An 18116-nucleotide genomic window follows, 5' to 3' on the forward strand; every position below is an offset into this window, starting at 1 on the left:
TCTGTCAAAACAGAACAATTTGTAGCAATCTGGAGGTTTCGAATACTTCTATAACTCCAAAAATTCTGAAAAATTAGGATGACCTAAATAATTTGTATATTGATCTACTGCAGTTGGAATTGGTATTTTGTCATTCTCTGGTAAAAAACGAAAATTATTCTCGTGAGCGCATACTTTCTGTTTTTTCAGCAAGATCAAACAACAATCACCCAAGAAGATCCTAAAGGCTTTACTTGGCACAAACACTAATTAAAAAATAAAAACACAATCATAACAGAGGCTAGATAAATTATTTATTACTAAACATGAACAAAAAGTAAAGAACAAAAATAAAATTGGGTTGCCTCCCAACAAGCGCTATCGTTTAATGCCCCTAGCTAGGCAAAAAAAAACAAGAATAGATCTAGGTATTGCCATGATAATGATAAGGAAAATCGCGAAAACTCATCTCATACTCCCTACCTTCAGCAGCAAGTTTTCTTTGTGGCAAGCAAAAGTAATCAAAAGGGCTAAATTTAATGGGACAAAAGTCCCCAAGATCAAGCTCGAGAGGTATTGGTTCCTCCTTTGGCCCCTCATATTGCACAACCAATTCATCATTATAAGCATTCTTTTGGCAAATAGTCATGAGACTTTGTTCAAGGGAAAAACCTATAACCCATTGTTCTATATTGCAAAGTTATCATTAAGTTCAGAAATCCTGTCAACTAGAACATCGATAGGACCCTTTTTCTAAGGTTTTCATTAAAAGCAACATGATCTAAAGATCGTAAGCGCATTATGTCTTCTTGATAAAAAAGGATTGCTTCTATGGGAGGACGGCCAACATCCACCCTATAATGCGCAAAAATTTCGTTGGCCTCTTTTATTACAAATCTGAACTCATGAGCTAAAAAGATTGTAGCTGCTAGCTTAACAGAAGAATGCTCAATATTGGAAAATTCTAGAAAAATCCTCTATATGCTGATACGTCTCCGTCGTATCTATAATTTTTGATTGTTCCATGCCAATATTATACAACTTTCATATACTTTTGGCAATGTTTTATACTATTTTTGGGACTAACATATTGATCCAGTGCCCAGTGCCAGTTCGTGTTTGTTGCATGTTTTTTTTCCGCAGAAAATCCATATCAAATGGATTCCAAACGGGATAAAAACTTACGGAGATTTTTTTTGGAATATATGTGATTTTGGGGAAGCAGAATCAACGCGAGACGATGCCCGAGGGGGCGCGCCCCTGACCCTCGTGGCCACCCCGTAAGGCGGTTAGTGCCTTTCTTTCGCAGCAAGAAAGCCAATATCCGGATACAAATCGTGTTAAAATTTCAGCCCAACCAGAGTTACGGATCTTCGGGAATATAAAAAACGGTGAAAGGCCAGAATCTGGAACGCAGTAACAGAGAGAGACAGATCCAATGTCGGAGGGGCTCTGGCCCCTCCCATGCCATGGAAGCCAAGGACTAGAGGGTAAACCCTTCCATCTAGGGAGATGGTCAAGGAAGAAGAAGAAGAAGAAGAAGAAGAAGAAGAAGAAGGGGAGCTCTCTCCCCCTCTCTCCCGGTGGCGCGAGAACGCCGCCAGGGCCATCATCATCATCGCAATCTACACCAACACCTCCGTCATCTTCACCAATATCTTCATCACATCCCCCATCTATCTACAACGGTCCACTCTCCCGCAACCCATTGTACCCTGTACTTGAACATGGTGCTTTATGCTTCATATTATTATCCAATGACGTGTTGCCATCCTATGATGTCTGAGTAGATTTTCGTTGTCCTATCGGTAATTGGTGAATTGCTATGATTGGTTTAATTTTCTTGTGGTTATGTTGTTGTTCTTTGGTGCCCATCATATGAGCACGCGTGTGGATCACACCATAGGGTTAGTTGTATGTTGATAGGACTATGTATTCAAGGGCAAGAGTGGCAGAATCTTCAACCTAGCATAGAAATTGATGCATACGAGATTGAAGGGGGACCAATATATCTTAATGCTATGGTTGGGTTTTACCTTAATGAACGTTAGTAGTTGCGGATGCTTGCTAATAGTTCCAATCATAAGTGCATAGAATTCCAAGTCAGGGATGACATGCTAGCAGTGGCCTCTCCCACATAAAACTTGCTATTGGTCTAGTAACGTAGTCAATTGCTTAGGGACAATTTTGCAACTCCTACCACCACTTTTCCACACTCTCTATACTAACTTTATTGCTTCTTTACCTAAAACAGCCCCTAGTTTTTATTCATGTGCTCTTTATATTCTTGCAAACCTATACCGTTACACCTACAAAGTATTTCTAGTTTTATACTTGTTCTAGGTAAAGCAAACATCAAGCGTGCGTAGAGTTGTATCGATGGTCGATAAAACTTGAGGGAATATTTGTTCTACCTTTAGCTCCTCGTTGGGTTCGACACTCTTACTTATCGAAAGAGGCTACAATTGATCCCCTATACTTTTGGGTTATCAAGACCTTTTTCTGGCGCCATTGCCGAGGAGTTATAGCGTGGGGTGAATATTCTCGTGTGTGCTTGTTTGCTTTATCACTAAGTAGTTTTTATTTTGTGCTCTTGTTTTCTATCTTTAGTTATGGGTAGGAAACGCAAAATACCAAAAACATTAGTTGTACCTACTACACCAATGGTTGAAGAACCACTCAAAATCTATCACACTCCTGAAGCTTTTTACTTGGATCATCTTCGATCCCTATATGCTCGTGCTGAAACACCAACTAGCTTAGTTGAGGGCAAATCTTTAGATGAGCATTCTTATTATGTGCGATACCGCTTATCTCAAAAAGGGAAACTTTTACTGGATCAAATTCATCGTTTGCAATGCTATGCTTGGAATTTATGTGAAATATATGATTTTACTTGTTGTTCTGAAGACCCTAAGAAACACCTTCCCTACCAATGTGATTTTAGTGATAATGGAATCACATCTTCATATGCTAAGGGTGTTTATAATTACTATGATGTTCAACAAATTGAAGAATTTGTTGCTTTTAAGGGTGCTTATGAAATTGCTTCTTTGATTGGAAAGTATCATGCTACTCTTTACAAATCTGAACATTTTGCCATACTTAAATATTGTTATGATAATTATGCTTCTAATGCCTATGTTAAACCATATACTGAGGACTCCTCCGCTGTCCAAGAAGAGACTAACATTTTGCAGGAGTCTATGGAATAAGGAATTGATGAAACTGTGGGCTCATTGGATGAAAAAGATGATGAGGAGAGCGAAGAACAAAAGGAGGAAGAGCGGATTAGCTACCCATGCCCACCTTCTAATTAGAGTAACTCTTCAACGCATACATTGTTTAATTTTCCTTCGTGCTTACCAAAGGATGATTGCTATGATGATTGTTATGATCCCGTTGATTCTTTTGAAATATCCCATTTTGATGATGGTTGCTATGCTTGTGGCCAAGATGCCAATATGAAGTATGCTTATGGAGATGAACTTGCTATAGTTCCTTATGTTAAACATGAAATTGTTGCTATTGCACCCATGCATGATAGTCCTATTATCCTTTTGAATTCTTCCGACTACACTATATCGGAGAAGTTTGCCCTTATTAAGGATTATATTGATGGGTTGCGTTTTACTAGTACACATGATGATTTTGATAGATATAATATGCATGTGCTTGCTGCTCTTACTTGCAATTATTATGAAAGAGGAACTACATCTCCGCCTGTCCATGTTTCCAATATGATAAAATTGCAAGAAATTGTTTATACTATGCATTGGCCTTTACTATGTGTGCATGAATTGTTCTTTTATGACAAGCCGATGCATAGGAAGAGAGTTAGGCTTTGTTGTTGCATGATATATGTTACTTTGTGCTCACTACTGAATCACAAATCATTGTTAAATTAAATTGGCTTTGATATACCTTGGGATCCGGGTGGATCCATTACTTCAGCACTATATGCCTAGCTTAATGACTTTAAAGAAAGCGCTGCCAGGGAGACAACTCGGAAGTTTTAGAGAGTCATTTATTTCTGTTGTGTGCTTTTATAAAGTTTAAACAAAAATAATGTGCCAAGATTTGCCTTTAGGATGTTTACATTGCTTGTTGGTTTGTGCGGTGTAAAATAGAAACTTTGGCTGTAGTGCGCGATTTTACATTTTTTTACTGGAACGTCAAACGGTTCTGAAATTTCTTGCACTGTCTTTCTATACAAAATTTTTATTTTCCATAATTGTTTCAGAATTTTTGGACTACCAGAAGTATGGTGAATGTTTAGATTACTGCAGACTGCCCTATTTAAGACATATTCTGTTTTTGATGCATAGTTTGCTTGTTTTGTTGAAACTATCGATTTCTATCAGCGGATTAAGCCATGGAAAAGTTATATTACAGTATCTACAATGCAAAAACAAAATATGAATTGGTTTGCAATAGTACTTAGAGTAGTGATTTGCTTTATTATACTAACGGATCTTACCGAGCTTTCTGTTGAGTTTTGTGTGGATGAAGTGTTTGAAAATCGAGGAGGTCTCGATGTGAGGAGGAGGAGGAGAGGCAAGAGATCAAGCTTGGGGATGCCCAAGGCACCCCAAGTAAATATTCATAAATACTCAAGTGTCTAAGCTGGGGGATGCCCCGGAAGGCATCCCATCTTTCTTCAACAAGTATCGGTATGTTTTCAAATTCGTTTCATTCATGCGATATGTGCAAATCTTGGAGCATCTTTTGCATTTAGTTTTCACTTTTATTTTATGCACCATGCTGGTATGAGATAGTCCTTGGTTAATTTATAGAATGCTCATTGCAATTCACTTATATTTTTTGAGTATGGCTTTATAGAATGCTTCATGTGCTTCACTTATATCATTTGAAGTTTGGATTGCCTGTTTCTCTTCACATAGAAAACCGCCATTTGTAGAATGCTCTTTTGCTTCACTTATATTTGTTAGAGCGTGGGAATATCTTTTGTAGAAAGAATTAAACTCTCTTGCCTCATATCTATTTAGAGAGATGACAGGAATTGGTCATTCACATGGTTAGTCATAAAATCCTACATAAAACTTGTAGATCACTGAATATGATATGTTTGATTCCTTGCAATAGTTTTGCGATATAAAGGTGGTGATATTAGAGTCGTGCTAGTTGAGTAATTGTGAAATTGAGAAATACTTGTGTTGAGGTTTGCAAGTCCCGTAGTATGCACGCATGGTAACTGTTGTGTGACAAATTTGAAGCATGATGTGTTTCTTTGATTGCCTTCCTTATGAGTGGCGGTCGGGGACGAGTGATGGTTTTTTCCTACCAATCTACCCCCCTAGGAGCATGCGCGTAGTGCTTGGTTTTGATGACTTGTAGATTTTTGCAATAAGTAGGTGAGTTTTTTTATGAATAATGTTGAGTCCATGGATTATACGCACTCTCACCCTTCCATCATTGCTAGCCTCTTCGGTACCGTGCATTGCCCTTTCTCACCTCGATAGTTGGTGCAAACTTCGCCGGTGCATCCAAACCCCGTGATATGATACACTCTATCACACATAAGCCTCCTTATATCTTCCTCAAAAAAGCCACCATACCTACCTATTATGGCATTTCCATAGCCATTCCGAGATATATTGCCATGCAACTTCCATCATCATCATGTACATGACTTGAGCATTCATTGTCATATTGCTTTGCATGATCGTAAGATACCTAGCATGCTGTTTTCATGGCTTGTCCGTTTTTGATGTCATTGCTACGCTAGATCATTGCACATCCCGGTACACCGCCGGAGGCATTCATATAGAGTCATACTTTCTTCTAGACATCGAGTTGTAAGTAAACAAAAGTGCGATGATCATCATTATTAGAGCATTGCCCCAGTGAGGAAAGGATGATGGAGACTATGATTCCCCCACAAGTCGGGATGAGACTCCGGGCTTAAAAAAAGAGGCCAAAGAAGCCCACCAAAACAAAAAAATATTGAGAGAAAAAGAGAGAAGGGGCAATGTTACTATCCTTTTACCACACTTGTGCTTCAGAGTAGCACCATGTTCTTCATATAGAGAGTCTCTTGAGTTTTCACTTTCATATACTAGTGGGAATTTTCATTATAGAACTTGGCTTGTATATTCCGATGATGGGCTTCCTCAAATGCCCGAGATCTTCATGAGCAAGCAAGTTGGATGCACACCCACTTAGTTTCCAGTTTGAGATTTCATACACTTATAGCTCTAGTGCATCCGTTGCATGGCAATCCCTACTCCTCGTATTGACATCAATTGATGGGCATACCCATAGCCCGTAGATTAGCTGCGTCGATGTGAGACTTTCTCCTTTTTTGTCTTCTCCACACAACCTCCATCATCATATTCTATTCCACCTATAGTGCTATGTCCATGGCTCGCGCTCATGTATTGCGTGAAAGTTGAAAAAGTTTGAAAATGCTAAGTATGAAACAATTGCTTGGCTTGTCATCGGGGTTGTGCATGATGGGAGCATTTTGTGTGACGAATATGAAGCATGGCCAAACTATATGATTTTGTAGGGATGAGCTTTCTTGGCTATTTTATTTTGAGAAGACATAATTACTTTGTTAGTATGCTTGAAGTATTATTGTGTTAATGTAAAAAGATAGACTATTGCTTTGAATCACTCGTGTCTTATTCATGCCATGATTAGATTACATGCTCAAGATTATGCTAGGTAGCATTCCACATAAAAAATATCTTTTTTATCATTTACCTACTCGAGGACGAGCAGGAATTAAGCTTGGGGATGCTGACACGTCTCCGTCGTATATATAATTTTTGATTGTTCCATGCCAATATTATACAACTTTCATATACTTTTGGCGTCTTTTTATACTATTTTGGGACTAACATATAGATCCAGTGCCCAGTGCCAGTTCCTGATTATTGCATGTTTTTTGTTTCGCAGAAAATCCATATCAAACGGAGTCCAAACGGGATAAAAACTTACGGAGATTTTTTTGGAATATATGTGATTTTGGGGAAGAAGAATCAACGCGAGACGATGCCTGAGGGGGCCACGAGGTAGGGGGGCGCGCCCATGACCCTCGTGGCCACCCCGTAAGGTGGTTGGTGCCCTTCTTTCGCCGCAAGAAAGCCAATATCCGGATACAAATCATGTTAAAATTTCAGCCCAATCGGAGTTACGGATCTTCGGGAATATAAGAAATGGTGAAAGGCCAGAAACTGGAACGCAGAAACAGAGAGAGACAGATCCAATCTCGGAGGGGCTCTTGCCCCTCCCATGCCATGGAAGCCAAGGACCAGAGGGGACACCCTTCTCCCATCTAGGGAGAAGGTCAAGGAAGAAGAAGGGGGGGGGGGGGGGCTATCTCCCCCTCTCTCCCATTGGCGCCGGAACGCCGCCGGGGCCATCATCGTCACCGCAATGTACACCAACACCTCCGTCATCTTCACCAACATCTTCATCACCTTCCCCCCATCTATCTACAGCGGTCCACTCACCCGCAACCCGCTGTACCCTCTACTTGAACATGGTGCTTTATGCTTCATATTATTATCCAATGATGTGTTGCCATCCTATGATGTCTGAGTATATTTTCACTGTCCTATCGGTAATTGGTGAATTTCTATGATTGGTTTAATTTGCTTGTGGTTATATTGTTGTCCTTTGGTGCCCATCATATGAGCGCGGGCGTGGATCACACCATAGGGTTAGTCGTATGTTGATAGGACTATGTATTCGAGGGCAAGAGTGACAGAAGCTTCAACCTAGCATAGAAATTGATGCATACGGGATTGAAGAGGGACCAATATATCTTAATGCTATGGTTGGGTTTTACCTTAATGAACGTTAGTAGTTGCGGATGCTTGCTAATAGTTCCAATCATAAGTGCATAAAATTCCAAGTTAGGGATGACATGATAGCAGTGGCCTCTCCCACATAAAACTTGCTATTGGTCTAGTAACGTAGTCAATTGCTTAGGGACAATTTCGCAACTCCTTCCACCACTTTTCCACACTCGCTATACTAACTTTATTGCTTCTTTACCTAAAACAGCCCCTAGTTTTTATTTACGTGCTCTTTATATTCTTGCAAACCTATACCGTTACACCTACAAAGTATTTCTAGTTTTATACTTGTTCTAGGTAAAGCGAACGTCAAGCGTGCGTAGAGTTGTATCGGTGGTCGATAAAACTTGAGGGAATATTTGTTCTACCTTTAGCTCCTCGTTGGGTTCGGCACTCTTACTTATCGAAAGAGGCTACAATTGATCCCCTATACTTGTGGGTTATCATATGCAAGGATGCATGTGGATAAATTGTCTTTCGAGTTCAACCACGAGCAAAGATATAGCATCCGCAAGACTACTAGTTTTATGGAGAATAGACCCGCACATAGTGGGGAAAGCACCGAGCAAGTAAAGAAATCTTGAATAACTCCTTTTCCAATAATATTACCACTACCAATCCGAAACTTTTTAGTGTGTAAAATAGTAGGTTCTTCATGAGGATAATCAAAAGCATCAACGTTTCCCCCATCGTTACTACTACCCTTTTCGATGATAACCTCCCCAGTTTCAGACATGATGGGAACAAACCGCACTAAGAACGAACACACAAGAGAAAGGCGAAAAGAGACGACTGAAAAAGGGCGAATAAAACGACAAAGGTGAAGTGGGGGAGAGGAAAACGAGAGGCAAATGGCAAATAATGTAATGCGAGGGATAAGAGTTTGTGATGGGTACTTGGTATGTCTTGACTTGAGCGTAGATCTCCCTGGCAATGGCGCCAGAAATCCTTCTTGATACCTCTTGAGCATGCGTTGGTTTTCCCTTGAGGAGGAAAGGATGATGCAGCAAAGTAGCGTAAGTATTTCCCTCAGTTTTTGAGAACGAAGGTATTAATCCAGTAGGAGACTACACGCAAATCGCCTAGTACCTGCACAAACAATTAAGAACCTTGCAACCAACGTAATAAAGGGGTTGTCAATCCCTTCATGGTCACTTGCAAAAGTGATATCTGATGGAGATAATAAGATAAATATTTTTGGTATTTTTGTTGTATAGATTGGAAAGTAAAGATTGCAAAATAAACGGCGGCAAGTTGACGGGAAACTAATATGATGTAAAATAGACTCGGGGGCTATAGGTTTCACTAGTGGCTTCTCTCATGATAGCATATATTATGGTGGGTGAACAAATTACTAACGAGCAATTGATAGAAAAGCGCATAGTTATGAGAATATCTAGGCATGATCATGAGCATAGACATCATGTCCGTGTCAAGTAGAACGAAACGATTCTGCATCTACTACTATTACTCCACACATCGACGCTATCCAGCATGCATCTAGAGTATTAAGTTCATAAGAACAAAGTAACGCATTAGGCAAGATGACATGATGTAGAGAGATAAACTCAAGCAATATGATATAATCCCGATCTTTTTATCCCCGATGGCAATAATACAATATGTGCCTTGCTGCCCCTGCTATCACTGGGAAAGGACACCGCAAGATTGAACCCAAAGCTAAGTACTTCTTCCATTGCAAGAAAGATCAATCTAGTAGGCCAAACTAAACCGATAATTCGAAGAGACTTGCAAAGATATCAAATTATGCATATAAGAATTCAGAGAAGAACCAAATATTGTTCATAGATAATATTGATCATAAACCCACAATTCATCGGATCTTGACAAACACACCGCAAAAAGTATTAAGTCGAATAGATCTCCAAGAACATCGAGGAGAACTTTGTATTGAGAACCAAAGAGAGAGAAGAAGCCATCTAGCTAATAACTATGGAGCAGATTGTCTATGGTAAACTACTCACACATCATTAGAGAGGTTATGGTGTTGATGTAGAAGCCCTCCGTGATCGAATCCCCCTCTGGCAAATCGCCGGAAAAGGCCCCAAGATGGGATCTCACGGGTACAGAAGGTTGCGGCGGTGGAAAAGTGGTTTCGTGGCTCCCCTGGATGTTTTCAAGGTATAAGAGTATATATAGGCGAAAGAAGTAGGTCGGTGGAGCTACGAGGGGCCCATGAGGGTTGTGGCGCCTACCCCCATGGGCGCGCCCTCCTACCTCGTGGCCGCCTCGTTGCATCCCTGACTTCTACTCCAAGTCTCCTGGATGACATTTGTTCCAAGAAATATCCTCGCGAAGGTTTCGTTTCGTTTGATATTCCTTTTCTGCGAAACACTGAAATAGGCAAAAAAAACAACAATTTGCAATGGGCCTTTGGTTAATAGGTTAGTTCCAAAAATAAGATAGAAGTGCATATTAAAGCCCATTAAACATCCTAAACAGATAATATAATAGCATGGAACAATAAAAAATTATAGATACGTCGGAGACGTATCATTCCCCTTTGAGAAGTTAATGGGAGTCCTAAAGAAATATGTCCGTAACCGCGCTAGGCCAGAAGGAAGCATCTCCATGGGCCATCAAACAGAGGATGTCATTGCGTTTTGTATTGGTCTCCCTCAATCGCGGTATGAGGGGAGACTGACTGGAAAAGGCACTCTAGGAGGGGACTCAATAATATGTAGGGACATGCATTCTTGGTCTCGAGCACACTACACAGTTCTACAGAACTCTACCTTGGTGACCGCGTATGTCTATGAACACAAGAACATTCTATGCTCCAAACACTCGGAGCAGTGTGATGACTGGATTACATGTGAACACATCAGGACTTTCGGCAGTTGGTTGCAAACACGTCTCAGGAGTGACAACACTATTTCTGATGAGCTGTACTCGTTGGCCAGGGGACCATCTTCGACTGTATTGACTTACAAAGGGTACGAGATAAATGAGAATACATTTTACATGATCGCCCAAGATCAAAAGAGCACCAACCAAAATAGCGGTGTCTGCTTTGATGCAGCAACCAAGAGGGAAAAGGACACATATTATGGTTACATAGTGGACATATGAGAACTTGACTACGGACATGATTTTAAGGTCCCTTTGTTTTAGTGCAAATGGGTCAATCTGTCAGGAGGCGGGGTACAGGTAGACCCACAGTACGGAATGACAATAGTGGATTTGAACAATCTTGGGTACACAGACGAACCATTCGTCCTAGCCAATGATGTGGCGCATGTTTTCTATGTTAAGGACATTTCTACCAAACCGAGAAAAAGAAAAGATAAGGAAGCGAATACATCATACGATGAGCCAAAGCGCCACATAGTTCTTTCAGGAAAAGGAGACATCGTGGGATTGGAGGGCAAGACAGACATGTCTGAAGATTATGAAAAGTTTCATTAAATTCCTCCCTTAAAAGTCAAGGCTGACCCAAGCACCCCGTTAAACGATGAAGATTATCCATGGTTACGACGCAATAAGCAAAGGACACAAGCGAAGAAAAAGTGAAGACTTCCTCTCCACAACTATTATGATGATGCCTTTGATCTAGAATATCACTGCACGTACATGTGAAGAAATGAAATGCCTTTTGTAACAGATGATTTTTCGTATGAAACCCTGATACTTCGAAAGAGATTGTCCGTTTTATACGCGAAGTGCATCCATTTTTTGCCATAACCCTCTCAACTTTTTAGCACATGCTATGTAGGTTAAATGATGATACCATGCCAACTTTCAACCTTTTGTGAGTTCATTTGTAGTGCTTTTCAATTTCAGGGTCATTTAGCTTACAAAAATAAGTAAATGCATGAAAAATACCAGATGAAGTCAGAAAGGGTTGAAAATTGATGGTGTGGTATGAATGGTACAATTTGAACACACAAAAAGTCTGGAGTTCAAATAAGTTCAAAAAATGAAATCCCTTTGTAACAGATGAGTTTTCGTCCGAAACCACGATACTTCGAAAGAGATTGTCCATTTTGTACACAAAGTGCATCCAGTTTTTTTCGTAACCCTCTCAACTCTTTAGCACATGCTATGTAGGTGAAATGATGATACCATGCTAACTTTCAACCTTTTCAGAGTTTATTTGTAGTGCTTTTCAATTTCAGGGTCATATAGCTCAAAAAAAAATCAATAAATGCATGAAAAATAACAAATGAAGTCAGAAAGGATTAAAAATCGATGATGTGGCTTTGAATGGTGCATTTTGAACAAACAAAAAGTCTGGATTTCAAATAAGTTCAAAAAACTGAAATACCTTTTGTAACAGATGAGTTTTCCTCCGAACCCCTGATACTTCGAAAGAGATTGTCCATTTTGTACACGAAGTGCATCCAGCTTTTGCCGTCACCCTCTCAACTTTTTAGCACATGCTATGTGGGTGAAAATGATGATACCATGCCAACTTTCAACCTTTTCACAGTTCAATTGAAGTGTTTTTCAATTTCAGGATCATTTAGCTCAAAGAATGAACTAAAGCAAAAAGAATGAACTAGCTTTTATGAAACTCTAATAGCAAAAAGAATGAACTAAAAATAATCAATTAAAATATTCTGTTATGATCAACTAAAACTAAACTATAATACTCTTCAACTGCAAAAAGAATGAATTAAAATATTCTGTTATGATCAACTAAAACAAAACTATAATACTCTTCAATAGCAAAAAGAATCAACTAAAAAGCTTTTATATCAACTTAAATCATCAAAGTATTTTTTGTTCAAAATAGTAATAGCAAAAAGAATTATCATAAATAATTTTTTTGTTAGAAACTTTAATAGCAAAAAGAATTTTCATAAAGATTTTTTTGATAGAAACTAAAATAACAAAATATGTTTTTGAATATAATGATAAAACACAGTAGTATTAAATAGCAGGAAAAAGAATCACTCAAAAATATTTTTTTAGTGAATTTATTCACAAACTAGTGATTCACACAAATTTCAAAGAATTCAAATTTAAACTATTCAAATTTGAAAACTAATGGCACTGACAGGAAGTTTATAATTTTTCTGACCTAAAAAAATAATTTAAAAATAAAGTAAAAAACAAAAGAAAATAAATAATGCAAAAACACAAAAATTCTGGAAAAAAATTAAAAAATACCGCCTACTAGGCCACATGGCCTGCATACGACTAGAAACCCATATGTACATGGGCCAGAATGCAGGCCTGATAGGCCCTACATGGCAGTGACACGGGTAGGCAAGTACTGCCTACAATTAGAGAGGAGCTCAGCACCTCTGCCGCAACGCAACTTATAAACAGGTGTTGAGCTCTCTCAGCTAGCGAGGCAGGACTAAACTCCCACCACACCACCGCTGTACCACCCTTTCGTCCCGGTTGGTGGCACCAACGGGACCAATGCCCACCTTTGGTCTCGGTTGGTGGCACAAAACTGTACGAATACCCATCTTTGGTCCCGGTCCATGCCACCAACCAGGACAAAAGGTTTCTGCTTCCCGCCCTTTGGGCTGCTGAAAAGAGACCTTTGGTCCTGGTTGGTGGCACGAACCGGGACCAAAGGGGGGCATTCGTCCCGGTTGGTGCAACGAACCGGGACCAATGCTCTGTGTATATAAGCAAACACTTGTCAAAATTTTCATTCTCACCTCGCAGTTGCTCCCGACGACGCTGACAACATCGACGCCGTCCGCCGCCCCTGCCGTCTCCTATGCGTCGCCGTCGCCGACGTTGTCCCCGAGCCCGCGCGCCCCTGCCCCGCCCCCGAGCGTGCCGGCCGGCCGCGCCCCTACCCCAACCAGCCCCCACCGTCGCTGTCGCCGTGCCATCACTGCCCCCGCCATCGCCCTCGCTGGCCGCCCCCGCTGTGAGCCGCCGCCGCCCTGGCTCTCTGTGATGATTTTTATGCGATTTTTTATGTGATGATTTTTTGTTCATATATATAATGTATATATGTATGTGGATATATGTATGTGGATATATGTATGGATGGATGTGGCTATGTATGTATGGATATAATGTTCATATCATTTTTTGTTCATATATGTATTAATTTTTTTATTTAGGTTGTTAGTAGATATCGATTTTAGGTTAGTTGATTTAGTGCATTTTAGGTTAGTTGTACTGTTAGTGCATTTTAGGTTAGTGGAGAGGAAAAAGGAAAATGAGGAAAAAGAAGAAAAGAGGAAGAAGGAAGGAGGAAGAAGAAGAAAAGGAAGGAGAGGAAAAAGGAAAAATAAGAAGAGAAAGAAGGAGAAGAAGATGAGAGGAAGAAGAGGAGAAAAAAATGAAGAGGAAGGAGAAGAAAAAAAGAGGAGAAGAAGAAGGAATAGAGGAGAAGAAGAAAAATAGAAGAAGAAAAAAAAGAGGAGAAGAAGAAGGAATGGAGGAGAAGAAAAGAATAGAAGAAGAAAAAAAAGGAGAAGAAGAAGGAATAGAGGAAAAGAAGAAAAAATAGAAGAAGAAGAAAAAATAAGGAGAAGAAGAAGGAATAGAGGGGAAGATTATAAAAATATATTTCTACCATCCATACTACACTTCTATCACCATCTCTTCGCCGAACTAGTGCACCTATACAATTTACAATTGTATTGGGTGTGTTGGGGACATAAGATATTTCTTGAATTTGGTTGCAGGGCTGTTTGAGAGAGACTATCTTCATCCTACGCCTCCTATGGATTAATAAAACTTAGGTCGTCCACTTGAGAAAAATTTGCTACTGTCCTACAAAACTCTGCGCTTGGAGGCCTAACACGAGTCTACAAGAAGAAATGTTGCATAGCATACATTAGTGGGGCGGGGGCGACGACGGCTCGTCCTTGATGCGGTGTCCAGGACGCCATGGTAGTGCTGGGGCGAGGCCGGCTCGTCCTTGACCGGCCGGAGTGGGGACTCCAACTCGCGCTTCACGTGATGATGCGGAGGGGATAATGATTCCTCCTTAACGCGCACGCATCGGTGATGGTGGCGACGGGCCCCCATGTGACGGGCGAACGCTCCATCATTATCTCAATCTGACGGACGAAACTTTGTCTGTTAGAGCGGTCTCAGAAAGGAGTCGGGGTGGCTGCTGGTCCTCCTCGTCACCGAAGGAGATGACGATCTCGTCCTTGGCGGAGGAGCCGGCCGCAGTGGATGCCGAAGGGCCTAGAGAGTGTGTGCGGCGACACCAAGAACCATCGTAAGAGGAGCTTCCCCCGAATCTGCCTACTGACACGGAGCACCATGGCTTCGGCTTCACCGCTAGGCTCGAAGAGGAGGAGGGGGCTCAGGCAAGTTGATGGGGGAGGGAGGTGGCGGTGCTCGCCCAGGGGGAGTGTGTCCCTATGCGTCGCCAGCGCACGGCTTAAATAGCCGCGGCCAGGCCAAATAATGGGGCGGTCAGGACGCTTCAATGCGGCACTACGGCCGAAGTTGGTTCCTTAGGACACGGCGACGCCCGAGAGGTCATGTCCGTCAGCGCCGCCCTCCCGCCCGATCAAATCGCGGTATCAATACCGGCCTCTGCATGCTCTAGGCCGGAATGCGGCACGGCAAGCGGCGCGGGCGTTGGATGGAAAGCGCGGGAGAGGCGGATGAATTTTTTTTGGTGGGCCATGGCGGTCAGACACGGGCTTGGGAGCGGTTAAAAACACCCACAAAGGCCCCCACACTTGTTTTCGGTTTTCGGGAAAAAACATGCCCGGGTGGCCTAGCAGACCGATATAGGCCCGTGTTTGATGACTTCCGTGATTCGGACATATGCGGACGGTTTGAGGGTCGGTGTTGGAGATGCCCTTAGTACGTAGGCAATTTGTTTCTAAAGTTCACATAAATGTTCTTGTGGTGTATGAAGACTGTTCCATTGTTGCAAAGCAAAAAATTCGCTATCGTTTTGGACTGACATGTAATGCAAAAGATCACTATTGTGCAAACAAAATTGTTCTTGTTGTTTGAAGTCGTAAGAACAGGATTTCTGTATGGAGAAACGATCTGAAAAGGAAAAACTTGTGTGCCGTGTGATCTTTAGCCAATCATGATTCGCAACTACGGTTCTAGTGATTGCACACTAGACCGGGGCAGATTATGGCGTGGCCGGAGAGAAGTGCAGATTGTGCTGATGTTCAAACAGTTAGTATCTTTGGATGCTTCGTTATTATGTCACCGGATGGATACTCGGGTTATTGGGGTTCATGCCGTGTCACGGACTCACGGGTGGGTGGCGTGTAACCACTATCTGATTATCTTAGCATGTCCTGATCGTCTGCTGATGCACACGTAGCTTAAGATTGGCATTCTAGTTTGGTGTTTTGGCAGTAGATAAACACGCAAGCGCTCCACTGGTTACAACTTACAAGACGTATCATGTGGCTGTATATGGTCGGCAATCTCCGTGATGTTATATATGTTGGCTGCTGGCAAACATACATTACATACATAATGGAGACTTCTCTGAATCTGATGATGGAAGACGAGTTTTAAAAGCATAGGCAAATGCATCTCGTGACCACGGGCAAGGGTGTAAGCTCCCTCCATCCACATGTGAAGCGGTAAGGTTGCCAATCACGGCTCCTCGTCCGCTTCTCCACCCGTCGTCTCCATTCATTCCTTCCTTGTTCCTTTTGATGATTTGATCCAGAGTAGTACACGAGGAGAAGAACGTAGGTTGCACCTGACCTATAAATTCGCACGCCCCCCAACGGCATTTTTAAGCATTTAACCACAGGAGTAGCTGGCAGGCACTCCATAACCAGCGAAAGGAGCAAGCAAGCAAGCAATGGCAACGGCCTCCTCATACGTCCTCGCGGTCGCTCTCCTCTGCCTGCTCGCCTCCGACGGCTGCTGCGGCTGCCCCTGGTTTCTCCCTGGTACATTCTGCCCTGGACCTACACCTGAGCCCACACCTACACCAAATCCCGTTCCCGCTACACCTGCACCTGCCCCCGCCACCCCCAGCCCCGGCCCCATTACACCTCCACCTGCTCCGGCTACCCCCAGCCCAGGCTACGGCTCTGGCAGCACCAACGGTTCTACCAGCGGGTGGCTGGACGCCAGGGCCACATGGTACGGCGCTCCCGATGGCGCCGGGCCGGACGACAACGGTGGCGCGTGCGGGTTCAAGAATGTGAACCTGCCGCCGTTCAACGCCATGACGTCGTGCGGAAACGAGCCACTCTTCAAAGACGGCAAGGGATGCGGCTCCTGCTACCAGGTCAGCCGCCATTGCGGTTTAGTTGATTGACAGAGTGCCAGTGGCAGTACGCCTCCAAACTGATGCATTGATCTTGGATTATTGCCTGCAGATAAGGTGCGTGGGCAAGACTCACCCGGCGTGCTCCGGCGTCCCCGAGACGGTGATCATCACGGACATGAACTACTACCCCGTCCCCCGCTACCATTTCGACCTCAGCGGCACCGCCTTCGGCGCCATGGCCAAGGACGGCCGCAACGACGAGCTCCGCCACGCCGGCATCATCGACATGCAGTTCAAGAGGGTGCCGTGCCAGTACACGGGGATGTCACTGACGTTCCATGTGGAGAAGGGGTCGAACCCGAACTACCTGGCGATCCTGGTGGAGTACGGGAACGGCGACGGCGACGTCGCGCAGGTGGACCTCATGGACGGCGGCGAGCCGACGGTGGCATGGAGACCAATGAGGGAATCGTGGGGCTCCATCTGGCGCCTGGACACGCGCCGCCCGCTGCGGGGGCCCTTCTCGCTGCGGGTCACCAACGGCTCCGGCAGGTCGCTCGTCGCCGACCAGGTCATCCCCGCCGACTGGCAGGCCGACGCCGTGTACAGCTCCGCCGTCCAGTTCGATGATTGATCGCGTCGGATGATCCATGGAAGGCATGCACGTCCATGCATGCAAGGATTTGTTCTGCCAAGCTACATAGCTGAGACGTTGCTTGTGACGTCCTGTGCGTGTCCTCGTCGTGTACTACCTACTTACTCCCTTTGTCCGAAAATACTTGTCATCAAAATGGATAAAAAAAATGTATCTAAATGATAAATATTTCCGTACGAAGAGAGTACGAGTTATCATTTATCGCGTCTTACTATAAATTTACATTTATAATGTTATCATGCAAAAATAAAAATGTTTGTAATATCTACTGTATTATATACACAAGTTTACTATATCACTTTAGTTATATGTAAGGTGCCTGAAAATTAAATTTGGGTCGGTCAATTTTTCTGGCCAATGATTGTTGCTTCAAGAATCGTGCTCATTTTTTTGTCTGTTTTCATTTGGAGAAATTTTTGTCTGATGCGTGGTATGTCTTGTTTTGGGCTAGGAATTTTTGACTGACCTAAATTTTGGGGTTAGTCAA

The 18116-nt window shown here is 42.6% G+C and overlaps 1 protein-coding gene across 1 annotated transcript; it reads left to right on the plus strand.

The window, feature by feature from the left end:
* The first annotated feature begins 16432 nt into the window (after window positions 1–16432).
* Window positions 16433–17830, plus strand: LOC123059345 (expansin-B7). Its single transcript, XM_044481925.1, has 2 exons — window positions 16433–16992; window positions 17084–17830. Exons 1-2 carry the CDS (start codon window positions 16558–16560, stop codon window positions 17606–17608), a joined length of 960 nt encoding a protein of 319 aa, XP_044337860.1. The 5' UTR covers window positions 16433–16557; the 3' UTR covers window positions 17609–17830.
* The last annotated feature ends 286 nt before the right edge of the window (window positions 17831–18116 follow it).

This window comes from Triticum aestivum, chromosome 3A, assembly GCF_018294505.1.
Source record: "Triticum aestivum cultivar Chinese Spring chromosome 3A, IWGSC CS RefSeq v2.1, whole genome shotgun sequence".
NCBI classification, from domain to species: domain Eukaryota; kingdom Viridiplantae; phylum Streptophyta; class Magnoliopsida; order Poales; family Poaceae; genus Triticum; species Triticum aestivum.